The 23,992-nt window shown below is 37.7% G+C and overlaps 1 protein-coding gene across 1 annotated transcript in view; it reads right to left on the reverse strand.

Moving 5' to 3' along the window:
- LOC149275962 (receptor-type tyrosine-protein phosphatase kappa-like) overlaps nt 1–22,758 on the reverse strand; it is a gene marked incomplete at its 3' end in the record, with an annotated part of 88,995 nt that extends 66,237 nt beyond the window's left edge. Inside the window, exons 1-3 of the mRNA XM_089504076.1 lie at nt 22,708–22,758; nt 21,218–21,254; nt 19,255–19,377 (exon numbers count right to left, since the gene is read on the reverse strand). Coding sequence (XP_089360202.1) covers nt 19,255–19,377; nt 21,218–21,254; nt 22,708–22,758 — 211 coding nt within the window. The remainder of the gene's footprint in view (nt 1–19,254; nt 19,378–21,217; nt 21,255–22,707) is intronic.
- Between the last annotated feature and the right edge of the window lie 1,234 nt (nt 22,759–23,992).

A 23,992-nucleotide genomic window follows, 5' to 3' on the forward strand; every position in this document is an offset into this window, starting at 1 on the left:
AAATGTAAGCCATTAGCCAGTCCAATTTCCCTGGCTCACAGGGCAAAACTCTCTAGTCTGGTATTTATCCTACAAGAAGGGTTACACGGAGTGCCGGCATTAGCGAGGATAAAACAGTTTTTGACAGGATCAGAGAGAAGAGCAATAATTGGAGTGACATCGATACAAGAGCCCCTGAATCGTAATTAACCAGTCATGCAAGAAATAAGGCAGATTCCCAACATAGCTCTTTCTGCTTCACCATTGCCGCATCACAAGTAACAAGCCAAGGTCTCTTTACTCAATCCATAATTTATCTGCTGTGTAAGTGATAAGGAGACCGAAAACAAGCGCAGCAGGCAACAGGCTCCCCACACACCCTGATCACAGGAATGGAACAGATAGATGTGTGAAAGAAGATTGTTTTAATGGTAGCTAATGTAAACGTTCACATCCAGCAAAAAGCATCCAGATAAACAGACCATGTGAATCAATGTACCTTGACTGAGAGTGTTTTTGCTCCTCTAACACCCTTTCTTCACCGCTTGGAAGGGCACCCTTTCTTCACCGCTTGGAAGGGTTTGCACTCTTTATTAACGGTACTTTTAAAAGTACACAATTACTCAAAGACAATAACCATTCATTGATAAATCCAAAGATAAAAAAATGAAACCGACTGCTAATCATCTTTACCAAATTTGCTTTCTACCTACTGGATAAAAAATGCCAGCTTCCCAATTGCCAATCCCTCCTACGACCATCTTTTTTTAACCTGACTTGCATTACTACTTGATTTTCCAATCTTCTGCCCTCATCATGACACAGTTCTATATAAATTAAGTGGGTATGCCAATACCTCATTGTGTTCTGACCGATACAATGTCCCATGCCTAAATTAAGTATTATGCATACGCAACTGCCAGTAGTCCTAGAAGTTGTTACATTAGTCCAGGTTTTGGGTACTTATAACCTGCTGTTAAGAATGCCCCAACCAAATTTGTTTGCAATCTGGATGCAAGTCTCAGAAGAAAAGTGAGAAGAAAGGTGGTGATTTCCAATATATTGCACAAGAAAACCAAGACAGACTATTGCTGAGGTAGATTAGTTCTTAATATTTTAAAACAATTACAAAAAGTTCCTGAAGATAAATTAAACTTTTGAAAGAGACATCATTGTTAGATGAAACAGTTCGTTTGGTTGAGCACCAGTTGGTGCTGTATATATGAGAGGAACCAAAAATCTCTGGCCCATTATTTAAGATCAGGAACAAAAGACAACAAACTAGCTAAAATTATGTGTAGACATTTCAGTATCACAAAAACAGAGTATATGCCATTGTTACAAAAAAAAAAAAAATTTAGGAGACTAACGTTCTCCTAAATGTTAAGCTAAAACTCGTCAGCATAACCAAAGTATATTTATCTGAAATGTATAGGTGTTAGTGTTCAAGGAAAATTGTGCGGTTTTATTTTTATTGTGCCTTTTAAACACGCTAAAAAACACTTTACAGTGTAACACAGAGGCATGTTCCAACCCAACGTATTCGTTGATAATGTGTGAAGAAAAAGGGTCTCCCTTCGGACAATCAACGGCATCGTGATTAAACATCTCCAGCACATCAACGACTGAGGGAAAACCCAATGGGGACATTTGTGAAATGGAATCTAAAGCAAACGGGTAAGCATGCCTTGACAATGCTTAGCGCTTCCTCAAGGGAAATTACAAGACTAACACTCCACTATATGTGCTATGTGGATAGGCAATAAAAGCATCTGTACAAACAAGCCCATAAAACCAAAACCTGGAAGGCCCAGAAATTACAACCAGTGAGGTTTAGTTTCTGACACAGGTTGCAGTGATACGCGAAATATCTTCTCACTGTATTACTGATGCATTATGGAGCCCAACAAGGTACTTCCTGAAGCTGCTGTGGCTATCCCTTCATTTTGCGGGTGATGTGATAACACCATTTTCACTATTCCATACTGTCCAACTTTCCGGTTTTAAGCCTGACTGTGTTTAGTCGCTGTCCTATTGTCCCCACTTTGAGACAGATATTGGTGATGGGCTAAATAGGCAAATCAGAGATATTCCCAGACCATCCTACTGAGCTACAGAACTGATTGACATTTGTGCTTTTGCAGCATAAACTTCAATTACAATTATCAACTTCTCATATCTGACATCTGACTCATATGACATATCTATCCACTCTGCTTCATGAGTCATGAGGTACAGTAAAAGCAATTCCACGGTCTAAGAAAAAGGATATCATCACAATGGCTAATGGCACAAATGACATTTAATATATGAAATGACACAAAAAAGGCACATATGGGGACACGCCATGAGTTGAATAAAACATTTTTTTTTTTATTTTAATACTTGACATATAACAAAATGGAGGCAATTTTCTTTCTGATGTTCGTGTGCAAAGCTCTAATCTTGTCTTGTCACAGTATGCCAAATAAAGCTTACACGTCATTTTCATAATGCCTTGTGGTAAACAATAATGTACCTCTGCCTTCATCTTCCAGGAAGCTTTTGAGCTAAAAAGGGTTCCCATAAAGCAGGCATGTCCAAAGTCCGGCCCAAGGGCCAATTGCGGCCCTCGTTCCGGACTAAGGCCCCCCAGATAAGTTGCCCAAATATAGATCTGGGTTTTTTTTATATATTAAAGGCAGAGTGATTTAACATCTGTTTAGATTTGTCATCCAAGTCACAAAATGAAAAGTATGCTGTTTTCAATAAACTTTGCATAAAATAGTTAATTTGCATTTAATTTTAATGGTTCAAAAAAATGTCAGGCAAAATGGTCGGCCCTCGCACATGTTCACTTCATCAAATCTGGCACGCATCGAAAAAAGTTTGGACATGCCTGCCATAAAGCAATGGCCACGTATTGTTTGGAAATGGCCAAATACAACAAATAACTTATAACATTGAGCTCCAGGCTAGCAAAATTAGTTTATTCAACGAACAAAACATTTTCATCAATATCAAACCAGGCTGCTGTTTTTCAAACTTCTATACCACTTAAAAACAAAATTATTGCTTTGATAAGTACCATGTAGCCTGTTGCCTACCAAACAAAGCAGGTACTGCAGCCCCTGGCTCAATCAGGAGGGGCCATATGGTGCGAAAACTTGTTGTAGATCACTCTTAATGTTCAACATCAAAATTTTCTTCTTTATTTCTACTTTTACTTTCAACTTTTACTTGTGTTATTTTCCCCAAGTAACAATACCAAAGCTGTTTCCAAGAGTGTGGGGTTTGGAAAGGCTGCAAGGCACACAAATCTGAAGACTGCCTAGCATTATGCAGCCAGTTACTACTAAAGTCATGTATTATCTCTTTTGGTCGCTTTTTGGATTATAACATCTCCGGACCCTGAGAGGTCTATTGACACCAAGGGATTGATGACGCTCCCTTAGTGAGCACTTTGTCAGGTGGGCATTGCTGGCCATAGAACTGTATGGCGGTGCCAGGCTGTCTGGTGGTTGATGATAGGATTAGGGGTATAATCTCATGTGTTGTGCATAAATATCTGTCTTCAATAAACTGAGTTCCTGCTTCACTCCACATTGGTGTTGCCTAATGACATGAACAGCCACGATTCCCTCACTCTACACTAAGCCTCGGCTAGTGGTTTGGGTGACTGGTGGTGTCATACATTATGTTCCTCAGCTCCTTTGAGAGCTGGTAAGTGAGGAAGCAATGTTCTGAGGGAGCTACCCAGCTGGGGTACAAGGGAGTTCTGTCACACCCTACGTCGACATTAACCAATTTAATGAGCAACTTCTTTATTTCATAAGATTCCTAGTACGGTTGGATAGCTTCTATGGCCCAATGTAGGATATTTATTATAAAAGCTATTCTGTAGCAAAGTTTTAAAAAAGGTATTTTCACCACAGTAACCAATGGAATAATCCAATAATGCGGAGCATTCAAGTGGACCACTTTTAAAACTTTGCACTTTGCACATTTGTTGGAGTACGGCTAAGTGGCATTATGTGTGGAAAAACTACATTAAACAGCCAAAAGGATATAAACATATTAAATTGTACCATTTCTATGAATCCTGGCAGCAGACAAATTAAAATGAAGATCTACATTCTTCGTGCTTGGTTCTAAATTATTTATATTCTTAATTTCCAAACATTCAAATATTAAAACAACATATGCTCAGAATGCCATAGTCATATTGTATCTGACAAAACTGATTATGATGCCTAAATAATCTAATTCAAATAATCAAGTTGTTGCAAAGAGACTGCAAACACATTTTATGTTAAACACAGAACAAGCAAGAATTAATGTATTTGGTTACAGAAATTACAGCCAACGGCACAATTTTTATTGCTGCCACACTGTCTGTATTCTTCAAAGGTGGTATCTCCTACCATGGAAGAGCAATAACAACTACACCTTAAAATCATCAGGGTATCATCTAGGTTGGTGATAGTTATCAAAGGTGATAGCCTGGCTTCCAGGGCAGTCTTTGCTCTCCAGGTAGAATACCTCCCAGCTTGCCAATTTTCTGTCCTGAGTTTCAGACAGTCACACTAGACATCACCAACTTTTGGGGACAGCATGGATCACAGGTTGGGTATATCCTCTGATTTCCCATGACTGTCCCGGCAAGCTGTGACATTGATTGACGTCTGCGTCTTTCAATTACGGTTTCCCAGGTATCCACCTTGTGGCGCATTAGAGCTGAGCAGCACTTGGTGCCTGTATCAGTAACGTACGTGGCTCCAATCCTATTTCTGTTCTGTCTCAACTACGATGCTTTCTAACTTACCCTATCTAGAATGTGCATTACAGGTACACTGACACAGACATACAGAGGAGGACAAAATGTGTCACAGCTTTATTCCTTACTCAGTGTTATATGGTTTATGGGGTAAATGACATCCATGACTGCATGTCTTTGCTACACTAGGTTTGTGTGTGCTTACCAGATTTTTCATAACAAATGATGGGTCAAATATATAAATATGGTCTCTAAAGAAGGCCGTTTCAGCCCCGTAAAAACACTATATAATTTGCAACAAGAGTGTTTTAAATAAACAGATGATTAATTGATGGACAAATACAAAGATTGTATATGTTTTTAACGCAACATAGAATTTGAAAGCAGATAAGAACCGTTTTGACCCATCCAGTCTCCCTGCTTTGAAATGTGTCCAAAAACACTGGATGCAAAAAGGTTAAAGAAGGGATCTTTGTATGTCATGTAAATAGCTATCTTGCTAGCACAGTTATCAAACTAGCAATGGATGGCAGGGGAAAGTTTAAATCAAATTAAAGTAAAAAAAAGCACATCACTCAAGACATGTGAAAGCATGCTGCCTGCCTCTTGAGCATTCTCCACCATAGGTTGTCTGTCTTTATTAAAAAAAAAAAAAAAGGTACAGATGAGAGACTGCAGAACGACGCCAAAAATAGTCAAAAATTTTGTCGGCAACAGCGACTTGCTTACTCCCGCTCTTTTGTGTTTATTAGGAACCCAAACCGTTTGTACATCTTGGATTTTAATTTCCTTTCTCATGTGTCAGCTCAATAAAACTGTTACTGCAGTCTATCCAAATTCCCTTTTCAATTTTTACTCTTGCTAGTTTCACCGGATTCATCTTGCACCCGCCTGCCACCTCCACACCAACTTTGCTTCATTGCAAATATTAAAAAGGTTTCTTTGAGTCATTTATTATAGATTAAAAGCAAAAGAAAAAAATGTAGCTATGGATTTCACGGGCTGCAGTCAGCAGATTCTTCCCCTTAGGCTTGACACCCCTCATCTTGCACTGTCATACTGAGTAGTTTCTCTTAATTCCTCTCCTTCTCTAATAATAATACATTTTACAGGAAAATGCTTAAGACACATTTTGCCAAAAGCACCTATACAAAACAAACGGGAAACAGAAATGAGTTAAGGAAATGGAGTCCTTCAGCTGAAAAAGAGGCTATGTGCTAAAGCATTTAAAAAAACAAAAAAAAAAAAACTGAATAATGATATTAACAGTTAAATATTTCTTGATTTTCTTGGTTAAGCTGTTGCAGGCGCAATAAAATATATAATTTATAACTATATACATATATATACATAGTAGTAGAGTAGAGGTTGTAGCCGTATTAGTCCAGTAGTGTCAATATCAAAAAACAGATGGAATAAGTATCTTGTGATAATACCTTTTTTATTTGGACTAACAGAATTTTGGAATGACAAGCTTTCGGGAGCTCTTCTCCCTTTCTCAAGTCAGAAGAGCTCCCGAAAGCTTGTCATTCCAAAATTCTGTTAGTCCAAATAAAAAAGGTATTATCACAAGATACTTATTCCATCTGTTTTTTGATATATATACATATATATATATACATACACACACACATATATATACACACACACACATTATATAAATAAATATATATATATATATATATATATATATATATATATATACACACACACACACACACACACACACACACGCGCACATATACATATCCACATGTAAAACACTTAGTTTCCTGGAGACGCTGAAGGTTATGCTTTCAAAGGTGATTCGGGTGCAAAGTTTTAAAAGTAGTCTGATCACCATAGAAACCAATGCATCAGCCTACTCAGCAGGAATACTTCATTGGTTGCTAGTGACAACCCTACTTTTCAAACTGTTGTATCAATTTCATTATCATAGGATTAATTGGGATTACAGATGCTTGAACTGTGTCAAAAAGAAAGGCTGGTCACTTTTTACATATTAATGTCTATGAGTTCTTAACCTGTTTATAGATTTTCAGTGTTAATTAGCCAAATCTACTCTGCTGTCTGAGATTACAGCTGGTAGGGCCCACATCAAGATTGCCCTGCCGAAATTCATCAACTATGGCAATTGGCATGCTCCTTTTGAAGATCAGTTTACCGATACAGTATCACACCATAATAAATGACCAACATTGATGGGTTTTGGGAGAAACTGAATCAAAATTTTATTGTTGTATGAGACTGTTCTCCAACAAACGAAGACACAATACATCTTCTTGACGTACAAAAAGTCCAGGCACCCTTCTCCATGGTGGTCTGCCTTAGTAGAACGTGCAGTAGAACGTGCAGTGTTGGGTACAGAACGTTAAACAGGGTATTACTGGAAGTCTTGTTTAAAATATAAGTCTTCCACATGTGTGGTCTGCAACAGATGCTTTGCATGCTTCATTAAATCTAAATGTTATACCATGCGCAAGTTTGAGATTTTGTAATGGCCATCTACAGCTTAAGCAAAAAGATTTTTAATTTTACAGAGAAACAAGAATCTGTGAAACCGAGTTATGACACTCATCTACTGGACATAAGGCTATGAGTGCCAAGCACAATGCCTCAGACACCAAAGACTATTTTGAGGGGAAAATTAAGCGGAGGGCCACAGAACAACACAAAGATAAACATCACAATTATTGATTTATATAGTGGCATAATCCGCAGACATGTACAAACTGGTAAAGAGGGCCCCCTCTCAAACAAGCTTACAGTCAAAAACTGTCCAGAGACAACAGTACATGGAGAATAGATTCATGGTTTTTTTTTTTAATTATTCAGTTATGATGTAACAAATTTGCTACTTTTATTTACTTAAAATAATGTACTAAAACCAGTGACTTGAGGGTCAAAATATAATGAACGAAATTCTATTTCCCATGAGTGCTTCAAAATGGACAAAATACTAAAACAAGAAAGGCTCCAAGCCCGTGTGGGATCACATTTCAATGTTTACATTTTTTCTGCATACACGTGTGAAACAAGCATGCTGAGCTGCCGGAGAGCTAATAGCTGAGCCTCTGAACAAGTATTCCAGACGGCATCTCTCTGGAAATCATTTAGCACTTTCAACACGAATTAAAACGGAATCTGCCCACTTAATTATGAATGGGCCTTATTTTATTTATAGAGCAGGTTATAGACTGCAAAAGATTGCTGCCTGATCTGGGGCAGCCATTCAATGTCAAGCTTGTAATTTCCTGTTCTGTTCCAGACACTTCAGTCTTTTTTTTTTTTTACACTGTTTTTGGTTACAATATATAGAACGTATACATTTTTAGTGCAGCTAATATAAAAACACTGAAAAGGGAGGGGGGAAAAAAGGGCGAATCATACAGATAAGTATTGGCACCTAGGACGATAAGATCTAATATTAAGTGTATATATGCTTTTGCAATAAATATTTAAGCATGTGTAAAAACTAAATTAGATATTGGGTAGAAGAAATAAAGAACGCATCACCTAGGATTTAGATTTACAAATTAATGCAATAAAGGAAGCCAGTTTGTATTTAGTGTTCCATAAAACAAATACATAATTTCTAGTAGTGTATGTGGACAAAGCTTTCCAGAAAGTTATCCTCTATTCATGTAAATGTTTCTTATTTATAATTTCTACCTTAAACATCGAATTGCCATACAGCAATTGTTTTTTCTAAGTGGTACATCACCTTTAAAGCTATGTAATGACAAAAAGGTGTTTTGCAAGTACCAGTAATAAACAGCTAGTAAAAACTGTTCTTATATGGTTTTGTGTATCTTAATTCTGTCTGTATAGCCTCCAGTTCCCTGTTTAATGCTATTTTGATATTCTGTTAGACACTCATTATGGCATATTATATATATATGTTACTGTTAAGTTCACTTACAAAGAAAAAAGAAAAAAAAAGGGGGAAAAAAACACATCTCAGACATCTACCACATATGATCTTCTATACAAATAGAACCAACGTTGCAAAGCAAAATAAATAGTTTGCATTTGGACATGAGCTGATGCATTTAACATGTACAACCTTTATATTACATGTATTTATAGGTCACCAGCAGTTTCAGTAGCGCTATTAGAAACTCAGCATTTCACAGCAGATAAGAACCATTTGGTCTATATAGTCTGCTTGTTTTTCTTGTCACCCGATTACAATAGGGGGCAGTGAAATCAGACAACATTAAAAAAGACAAATTACTATTTGACAATAAGCTTAACATACATTAACCCCTTAAGGACAATGGGTTGTCCTTAAACCCATTAATAACAATGTATTGTGCGCCTGTACATGTCATGAAGAGACACTGGTACAGAGGAAGAAGGCACTATTCTTGCAATTTATTAGACAGTGGAGATCCACATCAAAATTCACTCCATCAGCTGATAGATCATAAGCAGAATAACCAGTAACCACTACATCCTTTCCATTTTAAATTACTCCCCTTATAGGATCAAAGAAACGGCCACATTATGCTACTTTAACTAGAATTATGCATCAGCCGAAGATTTTGAAGTTGACAGGAAAAAAAAAAAAGTATGTAACAGGCTGTGTTCTTGAAAATGCTCCAACACGTAGGGATACAAGCAGTATTTTATCATCTGCTTTCATTCCGTGTATAAAAATGAATTGCATGTGCCATTACACAAAGCAACATTGTTTAAAATATAACTGAAAGCTTGAAACAAGATATATTTTAATTTTATATACCGTATTGGCTCGAATATAGGCCGCACTTTAAAGACTTAAAGTGGGGGTGCGGCCTATATTCGGGGTCGGGCGCCGGGCAGGCAGCGGGGTTAGGATACAGATCCCCCCGCAGCGGTGCAGGGGACCTGCATCCTACTCCCCGATACGCTCAGACAGCCTCCCCTGCCAGCACTTCCCACGGGGGGGGGGGGGGACGGTGCCGGTACGGACCGTCCGCACGATGCGTTTTACCTCTGCCCCCCCCCCCCCGACTTACCGGAGCAGACTCCCGGGTGTCTTGCGGGGCCGGCAGGGGGACATCTACACAATACGCGTATACAACTTCCGGTGCCGGCACATCCAGTGTGTGGGGGGGGGGGAAACAGTGGCAGCACATCTCGGGGGGGGACGACAGTGATAGCATATCTCGGGGGGGGGACAGTGGTAGCATATCTCGGGGGGGGACAGTGGCAGCATATATCGGGGGGGGAGGACAGTGGCAGCATATCTCGGGGGGGGGACAGTGGCAGCATATATCGGGGAGGGGGACAGAGTGGCAGCATGTTTTTTTGGTGCTTTTTTAAAGAAAAAAAATTTTCTTTAAAAAAGCACCAAACTTTTAGGGTGCGGCCTATATCCGAGCCAATACGGTAGTTCATGTTGACAAGCTATCTCATGGAAAAGTAGCTATTATCCTAATCCTAAACATATCAACCTGACATATCATAAGATTAAGATACAAAAGACCTCCAAGCAATCTATATCGCTACATATGCAGGAGGTTTTAACATATCTGTTGGTCTGAGATATAGAAAAATAGTATAAAACTAGACCACAAAAGCCAGCGCTCGTCAATTGTTATACTCTTGATATAATGTAATATGATTATATAATCGTATCACTGCTACATTAAAACCTGCATGAGAAAAAAAACTGGAGACATTACTGCCCCTAGTGGTTGAATCTGTTTGCAGTTACTGCACCACAGTGTAACCATGGATATTTAAACCATACCACCTAGTTTCTGAGGGTGAATAACCCTGCACTAACCAGGAACAGCATGACCTAGGGGTCTCCATGTTGTAGATTCAAGTAACAACCAGATGGAACTGCAGGTGAAAGAATCCTCAGATAAAATGCATGTATCCTAAAATGAAGCCATTAAAAAAAACAAAAAAAAAACCCCACACACATACATAAGACCTACACATTGGCTAGATGCTTCTCTAGCACCACTTAGAAATACCAATTTTTTATGTTACATGAAACAGACCCCATCATCGGCACACTTGTGGATAACAAGTCCGCTTTAAGCATGCACTTTCATCTTCAGAAGGACATCCCAAAGCGACCTGCATCACACATCTTAAAAGAAAAAAGTACACATTTAAAATCATGGCACTTTCATACGCCAGGATGAGGAAAGTGAAGGGATTAAAAGTTACTTCAAACACTGCAGAAACCGACATACACAGCTGTGCTACAGTGGAACCAAAATAAATCCAAAGCCATCTTGTATAGCTTCCAAAGGATACCTAGCAGGTCATGATGGCAGACGACTGTGTGCTTGACATTGTCATTGGTCCTTATCCACCTATTATAACCAAATGTTGTTAGCGGCTGTGCCAGTAGTCAGGCAGATTTGACCCTACTGTAAGGTATATGAAAGGATTTTGTTTAAAAAAATATTATATATATATTAGTTTAAATTCTTGTTAGGACTTTTGACAGATGGAAAAAACCAGCCATCTGTATGCAGAAAAGATTTCAATTGAATACAGCATTAAGCATAAGAATCTTTTTTTACTCAATGAAAAGGCACCTAATAAATATTATGAAATAAAAAACACTTTAGGGCTGTAAAAATCGAATAAAAACATCCCCACTGACAAAAAACTGAATTTACATTCAGTAACACTGAAACATGCGTAGGTGAAGTTTGTGCTTCTTGCCACTCTTATCTGCAAAAGGTGCACCGGAAAGTATTCTCTCCTCCTCTTATGGGACTTTGATGCCACACATTGCGCGGGGGTAAGACTGAAGGTAGCACAAGAAACCGGACAGCAGGGTGATAGCCTATTAAGAGCTAGGGGCTCTTCAAGTACCCCTGATTAGGGTAACAACCAATTAACCTTGTGTTACTTTATGTAATAACAGACCCTGTTAACAAATTGGGGTGCGTTGGATCAATTGAAATGAGTAAATATATCACGGATTTGAGCAGTTATATACTCTAAGTTTCCGTTAACAGATGAGGAAAAGCAACACTAATAGAATCAGAATCTTTAAGGACTAAAATCCCAGACGAACGGGGGATTATAATTGTCTCCGTCACTTTAAGGCAGCGTGTAGCATGCCAGTAGACATGAAGGTATGAGGGGAGAGCACTTGCCTGATTTGGCCAGTGTAGGACTATGTATAGTGTTAGAATGTATTGGCAGTCAACGTCCCATACACAGTTAAATAAAAATAGCAACAATGTTAAATATATCACTGTATTTTAGCTTAGAGCAGGTAACAAGAACGATGTAGCATTTAGTCCTTCCATGGATCGATATATATTCTTCCTGCTTTAAAAGAAGGTCAACACATAAAGCCAGTCTTAAAACGTACGTGTGGAGATCAGAACCAACCCCTTATGGTGCAGGGTTCCCTCTTTTTTCTCCTGTTGAAGAATACTGATGGATGCTGGATGAAGCAAACGCTTTTATGTCTGTATATGAAGGCACATTCTTAAGATAACAATTCAGGCACATGCTGCTTTTCTCAAGAATTCGAAAGGCTCTACACAAATTAACAGGTGAACCGACAACCAAGCAATATATCAACACAGAGCGTGCTCATGGTGGAGAAACTAAAGGGAAAAAAAAAAAATCATACCAACATAAGTACTTTTTTCTAAGTTGAGGTGTGTTGTGTTAAACACAGAAAACTGCACAGTGTGATATAGCCGTGAACTCTAGCCATGTCTGCATGGACACATTCTTCAAGTCTGTCTCAAGATACCTTAGCAACACAAATGAAATCTACACCGCGTCTCAAGTTACAAAACAAGCCAAAATAAAAACAAAAACCCTCCAACATTGTTGGTAACTGTTTTCACCATTTACAGGCTCCAGTAAGTCAAACAGATGTGTTAGATGAAAATATCACGCCAAGAGAATGGCCTGCCGAGAACTACTGTCTCCAGAAGGCAGTCAGAAGCCATGTAAATTAATGGTGCAAACAGAATCCCAGTCTCAAGTCGACTGTCAAAATAACTATGTAGACAACCGGCCTCACTGTTTTCTCATTACCCATCTAAAATGATTTTGTCCAAAAGGGAAAATAACCCAAGATCTTTTTCAATCATCGGAGTGACTCAAACACTAGTTTCCCCACTATGGGGTCGTTTTCAATTTCAGGAGGGGGAGGGAAAAAAAATTGTCCCACTGGTTTGATTAGAGATAGAGAATAGTGTGTTTTTGCTTAAAGCGGAAGGTGTGCTTTTTACAAAAACCTTCTAAAATAGTTTCCACAGAAGTAATAATTATACAAATGAGTGCGAAAAGCTTCTGTCCTGCATACTCAATGTGGCTAAATTGGCCACCTCAGCATACAAAACATTTATTATATCAATTGCTGTAAAAAAAATAATTACAGTTCAAGCTGTTTTATTTTATCTCATCATAGAGAAAGAATACACAGAGTGCTGTCTATACAACTCATTCTTGATGATCATCAGTTTACCATACAACCCTAGCTGCTGCATGACAGTTTTCAGAATCTTGGAGCGACCAAAGCATTCGATTAACCTTGGAAAACATAACATGTCATATTTTTGATATGGGACTTGGGTCCATTTCAGACAATTCTTTATGGATTTCATATATTTTAGGTCCATACTTATAACTGTCCACTAATAAAAAACTGCTGTTGACCTTTCTGCAAACAGATTGATCATGCAAGCAATTTCATGCAATTTATAGGAACTTGTCGGGTTGCCAGCTGCTGCCACCATTTCAATGTAAAACATTTAGTTTGGATTATGAATAAAAATGAATAACTGAATGTGGACTGAGACTACTAAAGGGGCTCAGACATGAAAAAAATGTAAAGCGGATCGCTAACTTTCACACAACTCCACATTTAAAATATACTATAAATTATATTTTTCCACAAAATAAAAAAAAGGATTGCAAACTTATTTAAAAAACAAGGTCATCTTTGACAAGGCAGACTTTTATTCCCTGACAACATATATCCCCAGATTAATAAAATAAAGTCACAATTTTCTCTAAAACGACTGGACCTTAGAGCTCAGCAATAAGAAAATAAATAAAAATAAAATACTCTCCATCTGGACAAAGACCAAAAACCATAAACTTTTTCAACCACCAAAAACACATCACCATCCTTGAGTTGTGTGTCAGATTGACAATCTCTTATATTTAGTAATAACTACTAATAGTTTGTTTCATTTATAACAATATATCTTGCAGCTATGAGCAGTATGAAGAGTAAAAGTGGGACCTTTTTTCTTTTAGCGAAAACAGATGAAATTAGCAAATCATAGAGACTACAAATATAATATTTCCCTCTTGTGTTCACACCATGTTTTCACACTTTTTCCCTCCTGGAGACATTACGAGTATCTAATTCAGAAACATTAATGTCCCTCAAGGAGTGCGCCAAAGATGCACTCACAGCAGGCCATTTAAGTCCACTGTAATTTAGATATTTTTCAGATTGAATTTGTATTCTTGAAGCCAACGGCCCTTACATAAAAAAAAAATCAGCCTTCATTAGGCGACTCCCCCTTGAGCAGTCCATTAGAGTCTCAAATCAGTGACCCTGAAATATCACAGTGCATTGCTCCTTTTAATGGGCTGTCCAAACAGAGTCATTTTCCTGTATTTTGGTCTGAGGGTTAGCAAACACAAAATACTGCGGATACAAATTAGAGGAGAGGAAAAAGCCTACAGGTGAACACAATTTAAATGATGAGGGAGAAAATACATCTGACAGGCACAGCTCTGAACAGTATGCAGTATGCAATGTGAGAGTGATCTATACTCCTGCCAAACAATATACACACAGGAAGATTCTGCTAGAAAACTGGCTGCTTCACTAGAAATAAGCCTGACAGGGACTTACAGGGCTTATACTGGTTATGTTTTAGACATCAGTAAAAAGGGCTGCCATCTTAATGTTTTCTAGAGCAAATATTCACCCAAGTAGTCTAGATGGCAAACTTAGGGCCAACTCTAACCAATTTTAATGGTAAGCAGTGGCGATAGTGGATGGTGGGGTTGCATACAGTTTTCTTGAGGACTTGCAGACAGGGATTGGTTCACATACAATGCTTGCATTGGGACCCTAGAAGCAAATAGCAGCTCCACAATGATTTTGGAACTACAATGATGCTCAGTGAACTATTAAAAAACAAAAATAAAAAAAAAACTGGCAGCCTAATAAGCCATTGGAGAGAGCCACATATAACGCCTGTGCCAAGACTTGCCCTTTCTACATGTGTACATATTGCTGTAGTTTGAGTTCAGGTATGCACTATGATGGGAAATAGCGGACATTCTAACAAGATCGAATTACGCAAACTGATCTCGAAATCAATGGTCTGTAGAGGGAAAAAAATATATACACAATATGGCCACACATGCTTAGCTTCTCTTTCAATGTACGTTCACATTAATATGTGACATTATGACAGGAGATGCCCTCTAGTAGAACCTAGGGATAGTGGTGTTGAGGGGAAAGAATCAATTAACAAATCATGGGTAGAGATTGGTTAATATCTTGTTCTGTTATGTGCACAGAGAACTGTTTGTTAAGTTCATAGAAGCTATAAAAATAAGTAAACACGCTAAATAACATGTTCAATTGAAAGCCGTAGCAATTCACTTTAGGATTAATGAGTGGCCAGTTGAAAAGAAATATATATGTTTAGCTTACAAGTATACCAAAAATATGTACACATAAATCACATTTAGCACTACAAAGACAAGTCAACCTTAAGAATCTGAAGCATTGAGATTTCTTGAACATCCTGAGGTCAATGTCAACAATAAGCAGATAGCACAGCTCTTGACAGGGTTGTCTTGCAGTCTTGATGATTGAGGTCATAGTAATTCACTTCTGACCAGACACACTTTAATGTCTGTTTAGAAAATCACCTATCATAATACTCTAATAATGATCTTGTGTTTGATTTGGAATGTATCATTTCTGAGAACATACACTACATAGGTTAACAGCTTCTTTTCATGTTATAGGCAACAAATAATTAACACGAACCAGTATTTTTCAATCATTACATATAACAATCACAGTTTCCCAGACCCTCATTTCAGTGGAGTCCGCATGTTAAAGACAGGGGTCATCCCTGCCTGACATACACTTATAATTTGAGACAACAGGTGCTAGTACAGAAAAGCTAGAAGACAAACCTGCATGTGGAATGTTCAGGGGACTATACAATAGGTTATCCTATTTCATTTAGGCCTACATAAATGTTAAGATACAGATTTTAATTAAAAGTTCTATCTCCACACGTTATCATAAGAAGAATTGAAATATACAATCTTTTGATCAGAAGAAGTAAAATCACTTATCAAGTCTGTTTTCAAGGTGTTCCGCAGTCTTAATTTGTACAATGTTCTCAGATGAATGACACTAACCTATAATAAATTAGTACACACAGCCATTTGTAAGTGCCATTCTCACATTTGGCTATGCAGATAAATTACATGTCTGGCTAACTACTGCTCAGCCATCATTATTATAGGTGATTTATAGTCAGGCAAGTAATACAGCAAAAGTTGAGTTTAAATGCAGCAGGACACAAAGCTAAATGCTCTAGAAAAACATACCTAGGAGTGCTCAGGCTTTGCCTCTAAGTCTTTAAGTCATTCTAAGGGATGAATGAACAGATGTCGAGGGTCACAGTCTGGGACCGACTCTTTCACAATATAATTTGACTTAATGATATGTCAGCATTTGAAATAATGCTTTTCTCGCTGTTAAATCACAACTCAAATCCCTGCTTGAATACAGATTGTCTTAATTCAGACTGTGTACCTACAAATAGACTTCAAAGGGGGGGGGGCAAAGAACAGTGGAACCTTATTGGGAGTGAGGCCAAATTTTACTCCTTACTTAGGAGGTACAGTAAACAGCCTTTATTTTTATAGCTTCTGAATCAAAAAGTTAGAGCGCTCCCAGGTATGGTTATTATGTCAAAGATTAGACGGCCAATTATTGGTCAGATTTATTTACAGAAAGAGACTACATAAGTAAAAAAAAATGCGCTAAATCAATGATACTACAAAGGGATGTATGGAATGAGGCAGAACTGCCATTACATTGCTTTATATGGTGCCCCTACTAAACGGCCACTCTATGTGTATCCCGACTCAACCTTTGGGTCAAGCATTGTTTATTGGTTTTTACCTGCTGTCGAATTCTTAGTTTCATCAAACCTTGCAATGGCATTGTTTGGGCACAGCCCAAATAATCTCCTACATTACTAGTAATAGCAGAACTTCTTCCTCTTTATTTACTAGAAGCAAGAGTTTCTTAAGTGGTAATGACCTCAGTCATGATTAATTACTTAATATTCTATTAATTGAGAACATAGTTGAATTTCAAACACTTTCATTCTTCCTGAATATCATTCTGTCTTAGAAGAGCCGATTAAGCTGTTCATCAAAGGTGAGTATGCAAGGTCACTTGGGCTGTACCTCTTCAGCTATTCATTCCTTATCCTCCATGGTAATTAACAATGCCAACATTTGCATAAATCAGGCCTTCTGATTGTAATCCCATGATAAGTGGTAGAGGTGGGGGTGAATCTGCAACCATTTGATTTTTTACTTCAGAAACCCTCTAAAAATATCTTTACAATGTCACAAAGGACAAAGCATTTTCTACATAAAACAGAACAGCTGCCTAAGTTCTCTCTTACACAACAGAACATTTTTTCCCCACCTGTCACAGGAAAAAAAAAAGTTATTTTGAACGAAGGGGGAAAATAAGCTAACTTTTCTGTGTTTCCTTCACCAGCTGTCACTTGGCAGAGCAACTCGAAGACCACATACATGGCACTTTCATGTATGGCTCAAGGCCTTTCTACTATTCCCAGTAGCAATAATGTATTGGTCAAAAACACACTGGTTTTAGCCAGATGATAAAGGAAATTCTGGCTTTCTTGCAAAACTGAACAGAATAACTCTCTAAAATACAATAAAGTTGTAACTGTGTTCTACAAGAATTAAAAATAATATAAAACAGGGTACTTAGCTTTTTAACCCTCTATTCATTCCTCGGAACACATATGTGGTAGCTTCCCCAAGGACTCTTCCTTCAAAAAGCCCCTTATAACAGATATATGGAAAAAACAGAACAAATTCTGGGGATACAGCTTTAAAAGTACTCTGTAAAAAGAATAAAAACCACAAATGGTGCAATAACATTTAAAAGGTTTAAAACAGCCCCCACTAGTTGTGCCACACTCACAAGATTGTAGTGGGTACTGTGCCTTTAAGATAGCCTGTATCTTAGGAATCCTGGAGGTTTGCTGGAACTTTTAAAACCTCAAAAGTTTTAAAAACAATCATCTGCTGGATACAAACGAATGATAGGCAGGCAGGGTATCTTCCAAAAGCTCTTTATTTAAAATAGCCCATTAAAAATGCTTAATGTTTTAAGAAACTAAGTCCAACGCGTTTCGTCATATGATGACTTCATCAGGGACTAGTTATAATGCATCAAGAAACATAAGCTAACAAAATATAAACTGAGTTGGGGGCTGTTTTAAACGTTATTGCACCATTTGTGGTTTATATTCTTTTTACAGAGTACTTTTAAAGCCGTATCCCCAGAATGTTGGTTGGAAAAGACCACACTTTCTTCAGCAGGTAATCATATTTTCAATGTTTATTACCAATGTTCAACCAGTGACCACGTTCGTGTAATCCCAATGTTCTCTGGCAGAGGAAAAGTAATAAAAAAAGCCACATATGTAAGTATTCAAAGCATCTTTTTCTTTAAACAGCTTTACTTGGCATACTGCTATATGTCATCATCTATGTGACCTTAACGACAACTGCTAATTTAAAGCCATGTTAAAAACACACTCAAAAGCCATTGCAAGCACAAAAAACCTCTGCATATTACCAATTATTGTTAGCTATTATTTTAGGGAGATGTAGAACTATATCTTTATAGCATACTCACTTAAATTATAAATGTATGGCTTAAAGACCTGTCAACACTTTAATGTATAATGTTTTCAATGCCCCCCCCCCATATACAAATGAGCTACGATACCTGCAAGAAGCTGATTTGCATATGCCTTGTGGGGATGACCATCAAAAGCTCATTTAAAAAATGAACTTTTTTTGGTTAAAACAGTGAGGGAATTTAAACATGCATGGGATTGATGTTTGGTTACCCTGAACATAAGACAAGACCAAGGATCAGATAAGGTTCTATGTTTCTTTGATCTAATGTCCACATTTTCTTTTAATTACGCTGACAATTAATGTGTAGACACTTCTAATTCACTGTACTGCATACGGTTTGGCTAAAAGAGGTCATTTGAAAGTTAAGGAATGTGGTGTTCCTATAGAAGTTCTATATTTTACAGCAATTCCTTGAACGATCCTTCAGCTGATCTTTGTAAAGTGTTTTTCAAACGCATCAAGTAATCAGAGCCTGTAGCCAATGCACTTTAGAAATACAGGATAGATTTCAGATACTACTAAGAATTCTATGCACAGAGCTCCAGACTTCTCACCTTTTGGCATTTCTGGAGGCAAGTAATGGGGCTCTTGAGCACTGACATGATCCCAATCAAAGTCATCATACAGGTCCTGATGATAATCACAGGGTGCTGGGCCATCATCGAAGGTACATCCACCTAAAAAAAAATAAAAAAATAGATAATACAGCAATGAGAAGAGTAGCTTTGATTTAAGGTACATGAAGTTGTGCCCCTTTACTCCGAAACATTAATACAGCTGCTGAAAGCAGAACCATTAATCCAACAGCATCCACGTATCACGGCTGATACCGATCAACAACTCTGGAGAGCTACATATTAACTATCAGAGATGGAAATGACTGGAAAAAATCTATAACTAGTGTTACAATAATAATGCGGTATTGCCTATGGTGTTCCAGGCTTGAAGGGCTTGGGGTCACAACTGATGTTTGACCCTTCAATAACTCATGTATGCCCTTTTTATTTTGTCCTACAGCAGTAAAAAAAAAAAAAAAATTTAAAAAAAAAAACCCCAACATCAATAGAAAGGTTGTGTGGATAGAACATTTTGATGAGAACAGATTTATTAATGTTACGTAATCATCAGACAGGACCTAAACGTAGTTCTTTCAACAGGGAGACCAGAACAGCGTCTCTTGTGAAAGCAAGATGGCTGCTTATGTGAAACTACCTTTTTAAAAATAAGCCAAACACACGTTAATACACTGGATACAAAAACAATCTTCAAGATCAGATTTTTATCATAGATTGTAATAATTTATAACTGAAGACAGGTTGTTTTTTTGGAGCCACAAAATAATTTCAAAAAATAAAAATCTTTTAACTGGTCTTCATGAGCCGCTGAGCATTCAGATGTCTTTCTCGATCTACAAAATCAGCTCTCATTCACGTTAACCTCTGTCAAAACCAGGAAGATTCATAAATGAACCCAAAGCTTCATTTTTTCCCATTTTATTGTCTAAATGGCTAATGTAATGGATTCTGAATGATAATTCCAGGCAGACTAATGTTGTTATTAAAAGAACATCAGTTCAGTAATTTAATCACGAAATTGCAAGCTTGGCATTTATTCAGCCAGGAAAACCCAAGATGGAATTTCATTTTTTCCTCTTTGTATGGAGTTTGAACACTTTGATTTCATTAGGGCAGTACACGTTTAACTCTTAAGGTCATGTGGTGCCCTCTTTTTGAATCACCTGTTACAACCTGTTGGTTAACCTTTAAACCAAAGTACTACAACTGCAATAAGAGCTTGTTTCAATAGGGGTTCAGTAATTTAGCATGTAGTACAGTCATCCTTAAAGACAACATCTGTGTGGGTCAGGGTGACCTTCCGCCCCTGAATCACATTCCTAAAAAGCAATGAATCCTTAGGATGGGTGTGACCTACGTGAGTATGACTTTCACCAGTACATATCAATCAAGCGACAGCAAAAATGCTTTTATGTATACATGCATTTTCCATCATCATCACGCATATATATACTTACAATGTTGACCACGATTTTCTCTTGATTAGATTCATTTCCTATTATAATTGTTTTACTTTTCAAAAATTATAACTGTGTGTTATGGGTGAGTGGCACCATGGCTCACTTGTTAAGGGAGCTACATGCAGTTAGGAAAATGCGAGGGGCGCTGAAGAATTCCTGAAAGGTAAAGGAAACATATCAAAAGATCTTTTCTCTCTATCACTTACAAACAAAAGGGTCGTACACACCAGCGTATTTCATTCTAGGGCATGTCCTGAGGCTATGGGACAGCTTCTTTCATTTAGATATTGGCCAGGAAAGTCTGGAACAGGTGGTCTCCCTAATGTGGGCAATACTGATTAATCAGGTTTAGGTGAGAAAGAATGAGAACTTCCTAATGAACAGATATATTGGCATTTTATCTTGAACCAAGTTATCACTGTCTGCAGCCACAATACAAGATGATATACAGCAGGGATCAATGCCTGTGAGGCATCCATTACCCCTTTTTAATGGCTCAGATGCCCTCCAGTACATAAACTGAAATTACAAATGGATCAAGGATTCAATTATTTAACAAGATGGATGTCCTTAATTGCTAACCTCTGAACTAGCTACATTTTAGATACAGGAATGCTAATAGGACAACCTATTAACGAACTAGTGCAAGTCATGCCAAACATTCCACATCACAAGGAAAAGGATTCTAAAAATCACCTTTGTTATCCTTATGACAGCTACAAAGAGGTGGATTTGAAAGCAGGGACATTGCCTTTTGTTTTACATTTAGATATCTAAAGCTGCTGTTCCATTTACCCTGCTTTAGGGAAGACCTAACGTTTGTGTGCTTTTTTATGTAATGAAACCTTCTTTCTATGCCTAATTCAAAATACGTCAATGGCATAAAGTGTCATCTGAGTGTTGTATTTTTACCCCAACTTATTTTGGAAAGCCACCATGAAATTTCTTGGACTACTTGTGGCCTATGGACCACAGCCTAAATAACCTGTTTTATTAAACTTAAGGACTATACTCCATCTCACTAAACAAAAAAAAAAAAAGTCAAACATTGATATGCAATGCTTAACACCGATCGGATACTTTGAAGATGTGCTATACCCTCTACAACACACTGCAGAGAATACATAATTTTCCCTTTCACAACTTCAAGATGCGTCCCTGCTGTGCAGCAAAAAATACTTAATAAATCAAGGCTTTATTTTTCTGAGGCTGCTTAAAGATACACTATGGCATCAAAGTATGTGTTCTCTTTTAAAGGACGGCTTCATGAGAATATAATGTATTGAAAAAGCCTTAATTACTCTTTGTTGCTGAAGCCGCATGTTCTGCAGTGGCCGCTATTGTAATGTAGTATACAGAGATAAACAAGTCAAGATGCACGATGCACAAACTGTAGCCTAAATGCTAAAAGTGCCTAGATCATTGTAAAAATGATATTTTTTATTTAACGTTATTCATCATTCCATATTGAAATTTAGACCTAATGTCAAAATATTAGACAAACCAAATTATCCATTCTCAGTAATATTTTCACTACTATCTACTTCTATATACAAAACGATTTTGTGGTACTGTACCCCGAGGAATGTTTGCATGTACTTTGCTTTGAATCGTAAGCTCTCGTGAGGAGGACTTTACACACCTTCTGTCAGCATTTAAATATAATGTTCACGTGTAACCAGGTTATACAGTGCCACAGAATCTGTTGACTTTACATATAACATGGTTGGGACATAACGTCACACAAGGAAAACTTCACACTTTGTGTATACCCCTTTTAAGAGTAATGGGCAAAACCTGCTAGAGGGAATTACACTATTTGAAACAATATATAAAATGCCTATTGACTGCAATACAGGCAACATATATACATGCATAAATCAGATAAATGAAGTACCTACGACAGATCCCATTTAATCCAACGAGAAAGAGTGCAAGGATCTGGCAAAAGGCAAACCATGACATGAGTTACCTGTACGACATATTGGTAGTATAAAGCTGTTGCAAGCTCTTTATTCCGCATGTCGGAGTTATTGAACCAAGCAATCTGTTCTTCTTAATCAACAAGCTCATTTCATTCCCTTCCTCCCTCTCAGATCTTAATGACTTGCATTAAATATGTCAAGAGCGGAGAAGACTTGCTCTTTCAAATGCTGCACAAAGTTGTATTTCTTCTGGACAGGCCATAAAATTCATGGAAAAATATTGCTGGCCTCCGAATGCTAACTTGTAGATTAGAGGCACTTAAACAGTTTATGTGCCACATATAAGAAGGATGACGCTTTGCAAATGTAAAAATAAGTGAGCTCACACATCTCAGTTAAGCTCCATAGACAAACTCGATATTTAAAGAGGAACTTGTCTTGTCACAACTCTGAGAAATGCAAAAAAATAAAATAAAAAATGTTTAAGAAAACTATATCTTGTTTTTGTCAATCAGTGTAATTGTTTTGAATATATTTAATGTTTAAAGATATGTGGCAGCCTGTGGCAGAGCCTGCATTATCTAATCAATTTCCTGTCCCAAAGTTCAATCCCGAACGACTCAACAACTAATAGCCACAGAGACTCCGCAAGATGCCCCACTAATCAGGGTCACCGTTGCATCTCCCCCCTCCTCACATATGACATTCTGTGCCCTCCAAAACCCATATACCTTTACTGTCTTATAAACACCTGAAGAGTGCTAGGGAAGGCTGGCTTCTACACGTGGGTAGTAATTTTATTGTCACTGTATTGATTGAAGAGTGATACGCCTAGCTGTTTTTGTATGTTTATAACTAGGGCTGCAACAACTAATCGATAATAATCGATAATGAAAATCGTTGCCAACGAATTTCATTATCGATTAGTTGAATCGATTTTTATCGATTATAAAATGAGGGTTTTTTCAGAGCAAACGCTCTGAAAAATACCCCTCATTATATAAACCGTTTCAGTGACTCACAGCAGCAGCTCCTACTTACCAGCCCCTCCCTGTAATCACTGTGACAACTGGCCCCGCCCCCTTCCTTCTCCCAGAAGGCCAGAACCACATGGCTGTGACACTCATCTAACTAAGTATAAAATTAATATTTGGGCTGCTGAAAGTTAAAGGAGGTGGGGTTTAATTTAGGGGCAGTTATGGTTAATGGGGTGTTTAGGGTTAATTTAGGGGAAGTTATGGTAAGTTATGGTTAATGGGGTGTTTAGGGGCAGCTATGGTTAATGGGGTGTTTAGGGTTAATTTAGGGGCAGCTATGGTTAATGGGGTGTTT

This window comes from Sceloporus occidentalis, unplaced genomic scaffold (genome assembly GCF_023333645.1).
Source record: "Sceloporus occidentalis isolate IW3139 unplaced genomic scaffold, rSceOcc1.0.p SCAF_254, whole genome shotgun sequence".
NCBI classification, from domain to species: Eukaryota; Metazoa; Chordata; class Lepidosauria; order Squamata; family Phrynosomatidae; genus Sceloporus; species Sceloporus occidentalis.